The 15977-nt window shown below is 55.8% G+C and overlaps 1 protein-coding gene across 3 annotated transcripts in view; it reads right to left on the minus strand.

The window, feature by feature from the left end:
* The window catches only part of SEMA6B (semaphorin 6B), a 36842-nt gene that overhangs the window by 2947 nt on the left and 17918 nt on the right, over window positions 1-15977 (minus strand). For 2 of the 3 annotated variants that reach the window (XM_055249602.2, XM_055249601.2), the window contains exons 2-16: window positions 11692-11841; window positions 11381-11504; window positions 10554-10614; window positions 10344-10406; window positions 9350-9451; window positions 8836-8926; window positions 8348-8467; window positions 7761-7849; window positions 5828-6045; window positions 4212-4343; window positions 3546-3695; window positions 2328-2510; window positions 2092-2238; window positions 484-561; window positions 309-367 (exon numbers count right to left, since the gene is read on the minus strand). In XM_055249602.2, coding sequence (XP_055105577.1) covers window positions 309-367; window positions 484-561; window positions 2092-2238; window positions 2328-2510; window positions 3546-3695; window positions 4212-4343; window positions 5828-6045; window positions 7761-7849; window positions 8348-8467; window positions 8836-8926; window positions 9350-9451; window positions 10344-10406; window positions 10554-10614; window positions 11381-11504; window positions 11692-11812 — 1738 coding nt within the window. In that variant the 5' untranslated portion in view covers window positions 11813-11841. Of the gene's footprint in view, window positions 1-308; window positions 368-483; window positions 562-2091; window positions 2239-2327; window positions 2511-3545; window positions 3696-4211; window positions 4344-5827; window positions 6046-7760; window positions 7850-8347; window positions 8468-8835; window positions 8927-9349; window positions 9452-10343; window positions 10407-10553; window positions 10615-11380; window positions 11505-11691; window positions 11842-12878; window positions 12900-15977 lie in introns of those variants that run through there. The other variant, XM_055249603.2, reaches the window with a different exon arrangement.

Consider the following 15977-nt stretch of genomic DNA (forward strand, 5'->3'; position numbering starts at 1 on the left):
AGGCGCCTGCCACCACGCCCGGCTAATTTTTTGTATTTTTAATAGAGACGGGATTTCACCGTGTTAGCCAGGATGGTCTCGGATCTCCTGACCTCGTGATCCGCCCGCCTCGGCCTCCCAAAGTGCTGGGATTACAGGTGTGAGCCACCGCGCCCGGCCCACCCCATGCCTTTCTAAAGTTCTCTGATGGAGTCCAGTTTCCCCACCACCTCCCGGAGGAGTCGAGGGTCCTCCAGCCTCTTCCCTCCCCTCCCCCATGGTAGTGGGGGATGGGGGTCTTAGCTTAGCCTGCCGTCCCCCCAACTCACCTGTGCAGTCCCCTAAGCCTGAGGTGCTGGCCCCGGACACGTCCTGCTCAAAGGCGGCTCTAAGGGGGAGAGGAGGCACCGTCAGCAGAGGCCCCTCTCACAGTCAGAGATCGGGGGATCCTGGATCATGGGCGGGTCTGACACACCCTCCACCCACCTCCCTCTCCCGCAGTACCTGGTGCCGGGGCTGAGGAAGATGCAGACGCCGTCGGGGGCCCACCCACAGTAGGGGTCCTGACTGCCGATACAGTTCCTAGAGCAGACCAGGGACCGAATGGGACAAGTGTCCAAGTCACTTACACAACCCCAATGGTGATGGTGGTGACCTGTGGGCCCTGTTCCAAGCACCTGCCCCTTTATTTTTATTTTATTTATTTATTTATTTTTGAGACGGAATTTCACTCTTGTCGCCCAGGCTGGACTACAGTGGCGGGATTTTGGTTCACTGCAACCTCCGCCTCCCGGGTTCAAGCGATTCTCCTGCCTCAGCCTCCCGAGTAGCTGGGATTACAGGCACGCACCACCATAACTAGCTAATTTTTGCATTTGTATCAGAGACGGGGTTTCACCAGGTTGGTCTCGAACTCCTGACCTCAGGTGATCCACCCGCCTCGGACTCCCAAAGTGGTGGGATTACAGACGTGAGCCACCGTGCCTGGCGTTTTTTTATTTTTAAATTAAAAAAAATTTTTTTTATTATAATTTAATTTTTTTTTCTTTAAGAGACAGGGTCATGCTCTGTCACCCAGGCTGGAGTACAGTGGCATGATCATAGTTCACTGCAGCCTCAACCTCCCAGGCTCAAGTGATCCTCCTGCCTCAGCCTTCTGAGTAGCTGGGACCACAGGTGTGTGCCACCAAGCCCAGCTGATTTTTGCTTTTTTTTTTTTTTTTTTTTTTTTTTTTTTTAGAGACAGGGTCTCACTATGCTGTGTTGCTCAGGCTGGTCTCGAAATCCTGGGCTCAGGAAGTCCTCCTGCCTTGGCCTCCCAAAGTGCTGGGATGACAGGCGTGAGCTACCAAGCCCAGTCCCTCCTCTTAATAGCAACTCCTGGAGTCCTTAGAACAAATCTGTGTACAGGGCACTGTTCACTCCCCGTTTTACAGATAAGCAAACTGAGGCTGGAGAAAGTAAATGTTTGCCCAAGTGGCAGAGCTGAGATGGGAGCCCAGGCATCGTGCCAGAGGCTGTGTCCTTGGACTCGGAGCTACTGGGTCATTGTTGCAATAACGGCGGGCAGGAAGCAGGGTCCTCTGCATTGACGGCCCACATGGAGCGCAGGCGTGTGCCAGCACTGGCATGCATCCTAGCTTTCCTCCCATTTTAGAGACAGGGAAACAGCCTCCACCCTGGTGCCTGGTTCTCCTTCCCCTGCAGTCTCCTCCTGGCAGCAGCCACCAGAGGGCACCTGTAAGCACCTGAGTCAGGGCCAGTCCCTCCTCTGCCTGCAACCCTACATGGCTCCCACCTCCTTCGAGGTCAAAGCCCAAGTCCTCCCTGAGGCTCACAAAGCTCTGCATAAACCGCCCTGTCCCCTCCCATCCCCTCCCGTCCTCCCTTCCTCTCTCCCCCTTGCTCACTCTGCTCCAGCCACACCGGCCACCTTGCTGTTCTTCCAACACACCAGGAGTGGTCCTGCCCCTGGGCCTTTGCACGGGCCGTGCCCTCTGCCCAGCTCAATGACTAGGACATCACTGGGCTTTTCATTGGAACCCAGCTCTCCCTCCCCATGCCCATCCTCCCTTGCTTCCCGCCCACGGCTGGCCTGGGATGGACACTCACTTCATACACCCCGAGTACTGCTGGCAGCGAGCCACGGGCACTCGGACCACGCAGCGGGGGAAGGCAGCCAGCAGGCCCCCCGAAGCTGCGTCCAGCTCCAAGCTCAGCAGCCGCTGCCCTGTCTCGCCACCGCCGGGCCGTCCACACCTGGGGACAAGCAGAGTGGTGAGGCTGAGGGCATCTCAGCCCATCTCCCCTCCTGCTGGCGACCCCTCCCCACCTTTGCCCGGACTTACCTGTCTGGCCGGTAGGTCTCAAACTCCTCCAGGAAGACACTGAGCCCAGACGTCCCTGAGGTGCTGGCATTGGGCCGGACGAGGAACTTGAGGACTGTCCCCGCCTCGGAACCCAGGAAGACAACGGTCTGGTTGCCCCAGGGGCCGGCTCCCACGTCCACAGCCACTCGAGTCAGCTGGTGCCTGGGGGACAGGGCAGGGGAGGGTCAGGCTGGCCCCATATCACCACCTGCCACCAACACGGGCATAGGCATAGTTACACAGGTGCATACAGACGCTGACACACCAACACATGTGACAGCAATAAATGCGTGTGTGCATGGATGCCGGGGACATGGGTGATCACACAGGCACCTGGGCACACTCGCCCTTTTTAGAAACAACCCCAAACCAGGCTCTCCTCGGCCCTCTCTCTTTGGTTGAGATGGAGTCTCACTCTGTCACCCAGGCTGGAGTGCAGTGGCGCAATCTCAGCTCATTGCAACCTCCGCCTCCCGGGTTCAAGTGATTCTCTGCCTCAGCCTCCCGTGTAGCTGGGACTACAGGCGCCCGCCACCACGCCTGGCTAATTTTTGTATTTTATTTTATTTTAAGACGGAGTCTTCCTCTTTCGCCCAAGCAGGACTGCAGTGGCGCGATCTCGGCTCACTGCAAGCTCCGCCTCCCGGGTTCACGCCATTCTCCTGCCTCAGCCTCCCGAGTAGCTGGGACTACAGGCGCCTGCCACCACGCTTGGCTAATTTTTTGCATTTTTAGTGGAGACGGGGTTTCACCGTGTTAACCAAGATGGTCTCGATCTCCTGACCTCGTGATCCGCCTGCCTCGGCCTCCCAAAGTACTGGGATTACAGGCGTGAGCCACCGCGCCCGGCCAATTTTTGTATTTTAAGTAGAGACGAGGTTTCTCCACGTTGGCCAGGGTAGTCTCAAACTCCTGGCCTTAGGTGATCTGGCCGCCTCGGCCTCCCAAAGTGCTGGGATTACAAGCATGAGCCGCCGTGCCCAGCCCCATCTGTCACCTCTTGATCCCTCTCTGTCTCTCTCTTTGTTCTCTTGTTCCTAGTGTCTCTCCATCTTTCCCTCTCTGTCTCTCTGCGTCTCCGGCTCTCTGGGCAGTGCCGGAAGCCAGGGATCAGCTGTGTTGAGCATCTGGATCCTCTCACCCTCAATCTACCCCATCCTGTCTCCCCTCGCCACGCCCTGCCCCTCCAGCACCGACCTCATCAGGGTCCGCACGATCCAGGGCGCGTGGCCCAGCGAGGGCACCGCCTCGTCCATCAGAGGGTGGGTCTTGACAAAGTTCAGGATGTCATCCGGCAAGGCGCTGGAGGCATTGTACTGCATCCCGGGGGCTGCACAGCACCCGGGCCTGGGGGTGACAAGGGTGTGGTCAGGACGAATGTAAAGGTCCTCATAAAGGGGCCTGATTCACCAGAGGTACCCACTGCTTTGCCCAACGGCCCTTAGGGTTTTGTTTTTGAGACGGAGTCTCAATCTGTCACCCAGGCTGGAGTGCTTTGGCTCACTGCAACCTCCACCTCCTAAGTTCAAGCGATTCTCCTGCCTCAGCCACCCGAGTGGCTGGGATTACAAGCATGTGCCATCACGCCCGGCTAATTTTTATATTTTTAGTAGAGACAGGGTTTCGCCATGTTGGTCAGGCTGGTCTCAAACCCTGGACCTCAGGTGATCTGCCCACCTCAGCCTCCCAAAGTGCTAGGATTACAGGCGTGAGCCACCACACCCGGCCTCAGTTTTTCCCAACTGCATAATGGGTACAGCTGAACTCAGCATCAGCTAAATAGCCAACCGGAAGCCCCAGCCCTCGGCCCTGGGGATCAGGGCCTCATCTGGGCACATGACTCAGGACGGAGGGGGTTCTCACCGGGGTCGAGGCACCTGATCCTCCGGCACCGGCGTCCAGATGGACTCGGGGGACTTCTGCTCTCGGAAGCGGCCTTCAAACACAGCTGCCACCTGTGTCATGTCAAAGGCGCAGACAGCCGAGCCAGGGATGCTGAGGGGTTGGGATGAAAGAGTTTGGTGAGCACGGTGGGAGGCCCCATCTAGGACAAGCGCGTGCAGGAGCCTCTGTCTGCAGAAGCCAGTGAATCTTCAGTCTTCCTAGGCCAGAGATGTCCCCTGTCCCTCCCGCATCTGTCGAATGCAGCCGCTCCTCCTGAGTAACATCTCAGATTGGACCACAGTTCAGGGTCTACGAGGCCACCCCTGTCCAGGCTCCCATCCCTGTTTAACTGGATGTCCTGCCTCCCCAGTGCCACTGTTAGAACCCACTCCCCAGCAGGCTTTTTTTTTTTGGAGACCGAGTCTTGCTCTGTCGCTCAGGCTGGAGTGCAGTGGTGTGATCTCAGGTCACTGTAACCTACACCTCCTGGGTTCAAGCAATTCTCCTGCCTCAGTCTCCCCAGTAGCTGGAATTACAGGTGCCCACCACCACACCCAGCTAATTTTTGTATTTTTAGTAGAGATGGGGTTTCACCATGTTGGCCAGGCTGATTTCGAACTCCTGACCTCAAGTGATCCGCCCTCCTCAGCCTCCCAAAGTGCTGGGATTACAGGCGTGAGCCACTGTGCCCAGTCCACAAGTAGGCTTTTTAAAAACGCAAATCTTGACCAGGTGCAGTAGCTCACGCCTGTAATCCCAACACTTTGGGAGGCCGAGGCAGGTGGATCATGAGGTCAGGAGTTTGAGACCAGCCTGACCAAAATGGAGAAACCCCGTCTCTACTAAAAATACAAAATAAGCTGGACGTGGTGGCATACGCCTGTAATCCCAGCTACTAGGGAGGCTGAGGCAGGAGAATTGCTTGAACCCAGGAGGCGGAGGTTGCGGTGAGCCGAGATTGTGCCGTTGCACTCCAGCCTGGGCAACAAGAGTGAAACTCTGTCTCAAAAAAAACCAAACCAAATGCCCCCCCCCCAAAAAAATGCAAATCTGATCTCATCCCTCCTGCTCTTCACTCTTCCATGGCTCCCCAGTGCTCTCAGGGAAAAAGTCCAAGTTTCTGCCTGCAGCCCACAAAGCCTCGCCTGATCCATCCGATCACTTCCTTGCCCTCCTGTTGTGCATTTTCCCCTAGTTCCCTTACCACACAGACTCTCTCACGATTACTTAAATATACTGAACTCACTGCAGCCTCAGGACCTTTGAACGTGCTGTTTCTCCAACTTTGAACACCCTTCCCTCTTCCTCCATCTCACACCCAAAGCCTAGCTCCAGTGTCCCCTCCTCCAGGAAGCCCTCCCTGCTCCTCTCCCCAAAGGCAGAGGATGAGGACATCTTTGGCCCAGTTCTGACCAAAAGGACTTAGGAGGGTCAGTGTCAGCTTGTCCCACGCCAGCCTGGGGCCCAAGCCTCTCAGGGGTCTAATCCAGTGGTGCCCTACCTAGGACCCAGGGCATATCTGAGGAGTGAATGCAGGCCCTGTCTACCCATGCCCACCAAAGGCTCCCAGTTTGCTCCCATTGGTGGGCGCTGACCTGTTGCTGGGCGTGGAAAAAACAGCCAGGACCACGGGCCGGCCACCGAGGCTGACCACGCCCGTGACAGCCTGCAGCACGTTGAAATAGAAATGGGAGTCCCCGGGCACAGAGCAGTTGAGCCGCGCCTTCAGGAAGGACGTCCACTGCTTCTCCAGCACGCGGGGGGAGCCTCCCACGTCGTTCTTGCACACTCGGGCCACGCGGGACACCACCACCTGGGCGTGACAGTGGACAGACAGGGGCCTGAGCTCTGTGTCCCAGGAAGGCCTGCTCACAGGCTGTGCCACCCACCACCCAAGCCGGGATGGAGGAATCTGACCCTGGCTCTGGTGGGACCCCAGCCAGTCACCATTCCTCTCTGGGCACCGGCTTCCCTGGCAGAAATCCCCGGTGGGAATGTCAATGATGATAATAGCAACAGTGATGGCCATAATCATCACTGTTTCCACGCAGTGCCACATTTTATTCTGATGTCTTCTACACTCTTCCCGAGCGGGGCCTACTGATATCCCCCCATTGTACATGTGGGGACACTGATAAGAGGCGCAGATAAAAGGAAGTGACTGGTCCAAGGTCACAATAGTAGTTAGTGGCAGTCTGTGCACTTCAGCACTGCCTGGTTGCCTGGATGGATGGATGAGTGGATGAGAAGATAGATGGACGATTACAATGGAGGGATGAGTGGGTGGATGGATCAATAAATACCTCTGAAGAAGGATGACAGATAATGGAGGAGATGACGGAAGACGAGGTAATCGAGCAACTGGTAGATAAGTAGATGGATGGGTGGATGGATGGATGAACAGATGGATGGAGAGAAAGCTAGGTGAATGGAATGGATGGATGCGTGGGTAGGTGAATAAGTGGATGAATTAATAGATAGATAAGTGGGTGGATGGATGGAAGGAAGGATGGATGGATGGACGGATGGATGGATGAGTGAGTTGGGTGGGTGGATGGTTGGATGGGTGAGTGGATGGATGGATGGATGGACGAATGGATGGATGGATGGATGGATGGATGGATGGATGGATGGATGGATGGGTGTGTGGGTGGATGGGCAGATAAATGGATGGATAGATGGGTGGGCACATAGATGATGAGTGGGTGAATGAGATGGATGGATGGATGAGATGGAAGGGTGGATGGATTGGCAGATGGATGGATAGGTGAATGATGGATGGATGGATGGATGGGTGGATAGGTAGATGGATGAATGGATGGGTGGATGGATTGGCAGCTGGATGGATGTGTGGATGGGTGGATGGATGGATGGATGGATGGATGGATGCATGGATGGATGGATAGGTGGGCGGGTGGGTGTGTGGGTGGATGGGTAGATAAATGGATGGATGGGTGGATGGGATGGATGGATGGATGAATGGATGGGTGAATGGATTAGCGGATGGATAGATGGATGGACTGATAGATGGATAGGATGGAAGGGTGGCTGGATGAATTGATGGGTGGATGGATGCATGGACAGATGAATGAGTGCACAGATGGATGGTAGTGGGTGGATGAGTGAGTGGGTGGGCAGATGAGTAGATGGATTAATGGGGTCATGAAAGTGTGGGTGGGCTGAAGAACAGGCAGATGGGTAAGTGGGAGGGTGAGCAGGTAGACGGATGGACAGGGGATGAAGGATGGATAAGTGATTGTGGCTTCGTGGGTGGACAGGTGAATAGCAAGAGCACCAGGTATATCTGACTTCCAACTCAAGTCCCTCGTCAGGGCTGAGTGCTCCACGGCTGCTTCGCAGATGCCTTCAGCCTCAGGGCCTGATCATGATTGGAAAGGAGGCCCTGGGGACCAGAAATGGAGGACAGGACCTTCTCACCCTATGCAGGGATTCATGGATCCACCTCTGCCCCCTCACTTCGGCATGATCAGAGCCTCTCAACTTCATGCCCCACTGCACTGGGCTCACCTTCTCCAGGTAGTTAAACTCCATCGCAATCTCCCGGAAGAAGAAGTAGACATGGCTGCCCCACTCCACCGCATGGACAAAGTAAGGCTCTGCAGGACAGGAGGGGTCAGAACTCAGCCCCTGACATGACAAAGGGGGTTTCTGGGGCTAAGAACTCATGGCTTATATGATGAAGGGGGGACCTAGGCTGGTTACCCAGACAATATGAAACAGACTCAAAGTTTGGTATTTTGCAGGGGAAGGGAGGTCAGAAGACTAAAATCGCTGTGTCTCTTGCTGCAAATGGCAACATCAACTATTTTTTGTTATCTTCCTCCCTCATGTGTTGAAGAGCTGAGTCCTGCTATATCTTTTCTGTGGTTCCATTTTGGGCTTCTAAGCCACCCACTTCCAGTGGGTTCTACTTTAGATCCAACTAAACTTGTTCCTCTAGCTTTCTAGTCTTCAAAAAGGCCAACAGATTCCAAAGATGTGGTGGAAATCCCCCCACCAAGCTCCTCTGGGACTCTTATTCTGGTGGGGGGATTTGATGAATGTCAGGTTCTGGGCCCTGTCAGGTCTGGGCCCACTGCCCTTCTTGGTCTCACCTTTGAACCACTTGGAGTCGTGTTTCACGGTGCGCAGGGTGGGCCTGTCCCCGAGGCTGCGGTAGATGACAGCATCAATGGCTAGGAAGTCGGTAACAGTAGCTGTGAAGAGCATCCCGTCTGGATGGGGGTGGGGAAGGCAGGCAAGAGATGAGACCGCAGAGGCCAGGGGCTGGGTGGGTCGAAACTCGATTTTCTGAGACTGAGTCCTGAGCCTAGGGGAGCCCCTGTCTCCAGGCTGAGCCCTGATCCCATCCAAGCCCCACCTCCTGACCTTAACTGAGCCCCTGACCCCGGCTAAGCCCCAAACCCCACTGAGCCTCAATCCCAGCTGAGCCCCAAGCCTGGGCTGAGAGTCTGCCCATGTCACAGCTGGGACAAGTGGTCATCCAGCTGCCTTCTAAATGACCCAGATGCTGGAGTAGAAAATGCCAGGTCTTGCCAGTGGCTGGGGCCGATCAGATGGAGGTTGAGGGGGGGGTACTTACCAGAGAAGAGGGCAACATTGGCGTGCTTGGGGTCGTACGGGCAGCGGGCCATACCGCTGATGTTGTCTCCGACAGGCTGCAGGGTGTCTATCTGCAGGGACCATGGGGCCTAAGTGACAGATCTCCTGACCCCGCCTAGCAGCCCCTGGCTCCCTCTGCCCCCCACTCCAGGGGGAATCCTGATCCACCATGGATTACTGTGTGACCTTGGCCATTCACTTAACCTCTCAGGGCCTCAGTTTACTGATCTGTAAATGGGTTTAAGAGTCAATCCCTAGTTAGACCTGTAACTGGCTCATTGCCTAAGTAGCTACGGCTTCCCTGGCCCCCTGTACAGGCCTCGTTTGGACAGCGCTGACTCCTCTTGAGCTCAGGGGGAGGAGGCAGGGAGAGTATATCCAGGAAGGCTTCCTGGAGGAGGTGACACGGCCTGGGGAAAAGCCATGGCCAGCGGAGGTCGGGCTAGCAGAGGCCTGGAGGTTGGACCTGGGGCGCAGGGAGTCTGAAGACTCACGCTGTAGTTGGCGCACACCGGGTTGAAGGCGTTGGAACCGCACACAAACAGCGTGGACTCGTCCCGAAGGAGCAGCACCTTTACGAAGTTTCGACACTCGCCCTGAGGTGGGGACAGGAGGAAGTGGGGAGCGCGATGTGGGCGTGGTCATGGTCATGGGCGTGGCCAGAACCTGAGTTGTGTGGGTGGAGGGCGGGTCTGTTGTGGGCATGGCCAAGGCTGGGGCCCTCCTTGGGACGTGGCCAAAGCAGGGGCTGAACCTAGGACTGGCTGGGCACACGGTGCGGCCCAGACAGGGAAACACTTTGTATCAGCAGTGCAGGCAAGGCCAGGATGGTGGGCATGGTCAGACTGTGGGCATAACCATGGCAACAGCAGAGTGTCCTAACCTGGGATGGAGGAGAAGGATCCGCCCTGGGTGTGGTCAGCGCCGATTGGGGTGGGGCATGGTCGTGACCAGAACTACCTGAGGCGTGGTGGGCACGGTTATGGCTGATTGGGGCCAGGTTGGGAGCGTGGCCAGAGCTGGTGGGATGGGCGTGGCCTGGGCTTATTGGGGCGGGCCGGGGGCGTGGGGGGCGGGCAGGGCTGATAGGGGAGGGGTCGGGATGGGGATCTGATCGATTGGGTGGAGTGTGAGCGATTGGGTGGCGTGTGAACATGGCCTGGGCTTGTTGGAATGAGGCTGGGGGTGGTGGTAGGACTGACTGGGGCAGAAGTGTGGGCATAGCCACAACTATTTGGGGCGTGGTTATGGCTAATTGTGGCTAGGTTGGGGGCCAGGCTAGGACCAACTGGGTGGGGACGTGGACGTGGACATGGCTGTTTGGGGGTGTGGCCAGGGCTGGCAGTTGGGCGGGGCCAGAGCAGATTGGGGTGGGTTGGGGAGTGGCCAGGGCTGGTGGAGTGGGCGTGGCCTGGCCTGACTGGGGCGGGGCATGGGTAATGCCAGGGCTGATTCGCAGGGGCCGGGACCGAGCCAGGGCCAACTCACTTCCTGTTTGCCCTTCATCCGACACACGTTTATGTCGCTGGGGTTAGATCTCCAGGTCAGCTTCTGCAGACAGAGAGCTGGTGAGGGGGTACCGGGTCCCAGCAGCTCTAAGTGACCCCGCCGTGCAGGGCTGAATCCACCCAGCTCCCCGGTGCAGTGCCGCGTCCCTCTGGCCCTACCCCTCCACTCCCACCTGCACCCCTTCCTCACCCTCTGGTAGCGCAGCTCCGTGGACGTGGGGGGCTCCAGCTCTACCCGGTAGAGGTTGTCCCTGGGGGAGGGGCATAGTTAGTGAAACATGGGGGCTCCGCCACCCTCTCCCGTTCCATCCTTCCCACTGCCAATGTGGTGTGCACACGGGGGCACGCAGGGACATGCCAATGTCTCTGACACGAGCAACTACAGCGCCGACCACACGCCCCCCTCTAAGGGCGCCAGCAGACTGCCCCCACGGACTGCCCCCAACACCATGTCCCATGGCCTTAGATCAGGTGCCCGACTCAGCGCCTCCGAGGCGCCCACCAGGATCTCTCCCCTCACACCCTTGCCGAGGAAGCCGCCCTGCTCAATGTCATTGGTGACCTCGTGTAGTTAAGCCCAGTGGTCACTTCTGCATCCTCCTCATCCTCTCCAAAGCATCTGATCTGTCCGGTCTCTCTCCTTTCTGGGAAGCCCATCCCTAGAAGCCCCGTAATCTCACACTCGCTTCTCCCCACGACAGCTTCCACCTGGTCCAGCCTCAATCATAGCTAGCCTGGACAGCCCAGTCCCCTCCACCCTGGTGCCCTGGATTCCATTCTCACCCCTTCCCAGAAGCAGCCACCAGAGGGCGCGTGTGAGCACCTAAGTCAGGTCCAGTCCTTCCTCTACCTACAACCCTCCGTGGCTCCCACCTTCCTCCGGGTCACAGCCTGTCTTCCCAATGGCCCAACAGGCCCTGCACGACCTGCTCCATCTCCTCCCTGCCCCCGCCTCTTCTCTCTCTCCCCCTCGCTCATTCTGCTCGTCACACGCCTCCTCGCTGTCCCCAGCAATACCTGTCCCCAATGAACAGCGTCCTGTTGACCCGCAGGACTCGCTGGATGTTGAGGTCGTCAGCACCTTCTGCGGGGGTCAGGCGTCCGGGCCCGCTGCCCACAAACACGGGGTAGTGGTTCAGGTCTGAGTGAGGGGGTGGAGAGGGGTGTGAGCAAGGGCTGGGGGTGAAGAGAGGGTGGCCTGAGGTCATGCCCCTTCTAGGGATAGCTCCTGAACTGGTTGAGTCCCCCAGTGGGGGCAGCAGACCCAACTGGGAACCGAGATACTCCCAAGTGACTCCACCCCCGCCCCAACACACCCCCAGACTCACAGTCCCTGGGGGCCACGCTGAGCGGCGGCGGCTCCTCAGGAAAGAGGCCGTGGGCGCCCCCCAGTAGCAGCAGCAGAAGCAGCAGGGCCGGGCGGGGAGGGGACGCTCGCGGGGTCTGCATGGCGAGGGCCAGGCGACAGGAGGTGGCGCCTGCGGGCAAGGGGCGGCGAGGTGAGCGGCCTGCAGTCCCGCTCTCGGCCACAAGACGGCGCGCGAGAGCCGAAGACGCTCCTTCAAATCCCAGAAAAATTCCCCACGGGGATAATAATTAATAACAACAATAATGGCAATAATAATAACACATAGCACTGATTTAATTATCAGAACAACTTTATGGCCACGTGTGTGTGAAAGCCCAGGAAACGACTTCAAACAAAACTGCATTCGGAAACTTAAAACTAATAACAATAATTATAATAATAGATACAAATATCCTAAAACATATATTTAAAAATGCAATCTCAAACACATGCATAAAAATTCTTAGAATTAAAACACAAAAATATTAAACTCAAAGGCTAAAAAAAAAAGAGTCAAAGGCTCTTGGAATTTTATAAGCCACAAGCTGGCTGCGTGAGGTGGCTCAGGCCAGTAATCCCAAGACTTTGGGAGGCCGAGGTGGGAGGATCACCTGAGGTCAGGAGTTCAAGACCAGCCTGCCTAACATAGCGAAACCCTGTCTCTACAAAAAAATACAAAAATTAGCCAGGCACGGTGGCGTGTGCCTGTAATCCTTGCTACTGGAGAGCTGAGGCAGGAGAATCCCTTGAACCCAGGAGGTGGAGGTGGCAGTGAGCCAAGATCATACCACTGCACTCCAGCCTGGGCAACAGAGCAAGACTTCATCCAAAAAAAAAAAAAAAAAAAGCCACAAGCTGGGAATGACAGTACTACATAACTACAGAATCACAGAATATTCCCCATGCCAAGGGCCTCTTCGACCCTGGTAGGTCTGACCTCCTTCCCAAGTCCAGCCTTTTCATCTTCCGCTTGCACACCTCCATGACAGACATCTCACCACCTCTCAAGGGGGCCTGCTTCCGACTCCCATTCAAGGTAACTTTGCAGAAACTTCTAGGTGTGTGGTGTGGAGACCCTCTCCCATCCAGGTAATGACATGGAGGCAGAATTCACCCTCTGAACCCCCGCCCTCCATGCTGAAGGTCCCAGTTCAGGGCACCCCCTACCAGAAAGGGGTACAGTCCAGGTCCCGGAGCCCCGAATGAGAAGCTCAGCAGCCTCGTCCTTCTGGGAAGTATTGGGCAAGCTCTGTGCCCATTTCCCTGTCTGAGCAGCAGGGGTATCCCCCAGCCCTGCCCTGGCCTTGTGGCTCAGGGATTCCGAGCCCCTGGAGGTGAAGGTGATTCGCGACGACCGGCCCTGGGGTGCCTGCCTCCTCCAAAAACAGGAAGACCTTGCATAGCGCGGCTGGACTTCCTCCCCACGACCCTGAGCTTCCAGGATTTGTGACTCAGCGAACACCCGGATTCCACGTGTGTTGAGGGCACGGCCCTGTTTCCTTCAGAATTTCCTTCCCTGGCTCCTCCCCTGCTCTACAGCCTCTTGTGGCTCCCAGGGACCCCTGAGTCCAGGCCCCAGCCTCTCCCTGGGATTCAAGGCCGCTGACCTCAGACCCCACTTCGGCCTGTCCAGGCCCCAGCCTCTCCCTGGGATTCAAGGCCGCTGACCTCAGACTGCACTTCGGCCTACTCTCCCTCCCCTCATGACAGACCCTCCCCTCATGACAGAGGCCTTTCTAGCCCCTACCCCAGAACCTAACTAAGAGCTCTGTCTGCCCTGTGCCTTTAAAAAAAATGGCTAAAATATATATAACATAAAAGCTGTCATCTTAACCATTTTCATTTAACTATTATTAGTGGTATTATTATTTGAGACAGAGTCTTGCTCTGTCGCCCAGGCTGGAGTGCAGTGGTGCCATCTCGGCTCACTGCAACCTCCGCCTCCCAGGTTCAAGCGATTCCCCTTTCTCAGCCTCCCAGGTAGCTGGGACTGCAGGTGCACGCCACCATGCCCGGCTAAATTTTTTTGTATTTTTAGTACACGTGGGGTTTCACCATGTTGGTCAAGCTGGTCTTGAACTCCTGACCTCATGCAATCCACCCACCTCGGCCTCCCAAAGTACTGGAATTACAGGTGTGAGCCACCATGCCCAGCCTCCTTCATTCTTATTATTTTTTTGAGATGGAGTCTCGCTCTGTCACCCAGGCTGGAGTGCAGTGGCATCTTCTTGGTTCACCGCAATCTCTGCCTCCCGGGTTCAAGCGATCCTCCCGCCTCAACATCCCAAGTACCTGAGACCACAGGCACGTGCCACCAGGCCCAGCTAATTTTTGTATTTTTAGTACAGACAGGGATTCACCATGTTGGCCAGGCTGGTCTCGAACTCCTGACCTCAGGTGATCCACTCACCTTGGCCTCCCAAAGTGCGAGGATTACAGGTGTGAGCCACTATGCCCGGCCACCTTCCGGTTTTTTGACAGTAGCCATCCTAATGGGTGTGACACGGTGTGTCTTTCATCTTGTGTTTTATCAGAATAATATTTAATTCTAGAAACTATTTCTTTAAACATTGTTTTAAGAGACAGGGTCTGGCTCTGTTGCTCAGGCTGGAGTACAGTGGCACGATCGCCACTCACTGCAGCCTTGAACTTCCAGGCTCAAGCAATCCTCTTGCCTCAACTTCCTGAGTAGCTGGGACCATAGATGTGCACCACCATGCCTGGCTTTTTATTTTTTTGCGGGGGGGGACGCAGGGGAAGGTGGACAGAGTCTCACTCTGTCGCCCAGGCTGGGGTGCAATGGTATGATCTCGGCTCACTGCAACCTCCACCTCCCAGGTTCAAGCGATTCTCGTGTCTCAGCCTCCTGAGAAGCTGGGATTACAGGTGTGCACTGCCACGCCCGGTTAATTTTTGTATTAATTTTGTAAAGCACTTTGGGAGGCCAAGGCAAGAGGATCACTTGAGCTCAGGAGTTTGAGACCAGCCTGGGCAACATAGCGAGACACCCCCGCATAATCTCTACAGAACATAAAAAATTAACCAGGTGTGGTGGCACATGCCTGTAGTCCCAGCTACTTGTGAGGCTGAAGCAGGAGGATTGCTTGAGCCCAGGAGTTCAAGAATGCAATGAGTTATGATTGGGCCACTGTACTCCAGTCTGGGCGACCAAGTGAGACCCTGTCTCAAAATAATACAATAAAATTAAATTAAAACAACAAAAAAACACCTAGCAAACACAAAGCACTGCTAGGTGCCAGGCATTGTCATAAGTACTTAAATTAACTCATTTAATCTTCACAACACCCCCAAGGGGTGACTGCTCTTTTTTTTTCTTTTTCTGGAGACAAGAGTCTTGCTCTGTCACCCAGGCTGGAGTGCAATGGCGTGATCTCGGCTCACTGCAACCTCAGCTTCCCGGGTTCAAGCAATTCTCTTGTCTCAGCCTCCCGAGTAGCTGGGATCACAAGTGCCCGCCACCATACCCGGCTAATTTTTGTATTTTTACTAGAGATAAGGTTTCACCATATTGGCCAGGCTGGTCTTGAACTCCTGACCTCAGGTGATCCACTTGCCTCGGCCTCCCAAAGTGCTGGGATTACAGTTGTGAGCCACGGCGCCTGGTGGGCCCTTACTGTTTTTAAGTACACACAGTTCACTGGCATGAAGAACATCCACATAATTGTGCAACCATCACCACCACCATCTCCAGAACTTTCTCAACTTCCCAAACTGAAATTCTGTCCCCATGAAACACTCACTCCTCACCCCCCTCCCCAGCCCCTGGCACCTCCCATCCTGCTGTCTCTGTGGACCTGATAACTCTAGGTACTTCCTAGGAGTGGGATCACACAGTGTTTGTCCTTTCGCGTCTGGCTTCTCTCACTGAGCGTGAGTGCCTCAAGATGCATCCACAGTGTGACCTGTGTCAGGATTTCCTTCCTTTTTTTTTTTTTTTTTTTTCCTTTTTTTGAGACAGAGTCTCGCTCTGTCTCCCAGGCTGGAGTGCAGTGGCATGATCTCAGCTCATTGCAACCTCCGCTTCCCGGGTTCAAGCCATTCTCCTTTCTCAGCCTCCCAGGTAGCTGGGACTCCAGGTGCACGCCACCATGCCCGGCTAATTTTTTTTTTGTATTTTTAGTATACACGGGGTTTCACCATGTTGGTCAGGCTGGTCTTCAACTCCTGACCTTATGCAATCTGCCCACCTCAGCCTCCCAAAGTGCTGGGATTACAGGTGTGAGCCACCATGCCCTTCATTCTTAT

The sequence above is a fragment of the Symphalangus syndactylus genome, chromosome 17 (genome assembly GCF_028878055.3).
Source record: "Symphalangus syndactylus isolate Jambi chromosome 17, NHGRI_mSymSyn1-v2.1_pri, whole genome shotgun sequence".
Classification (NCBI taxonomy): Eukaryota; Metazoa; Chordata; class Mammalia; order Primates; family Hylobatidae; genus Symphalangus; species Symphalangus syndactylus.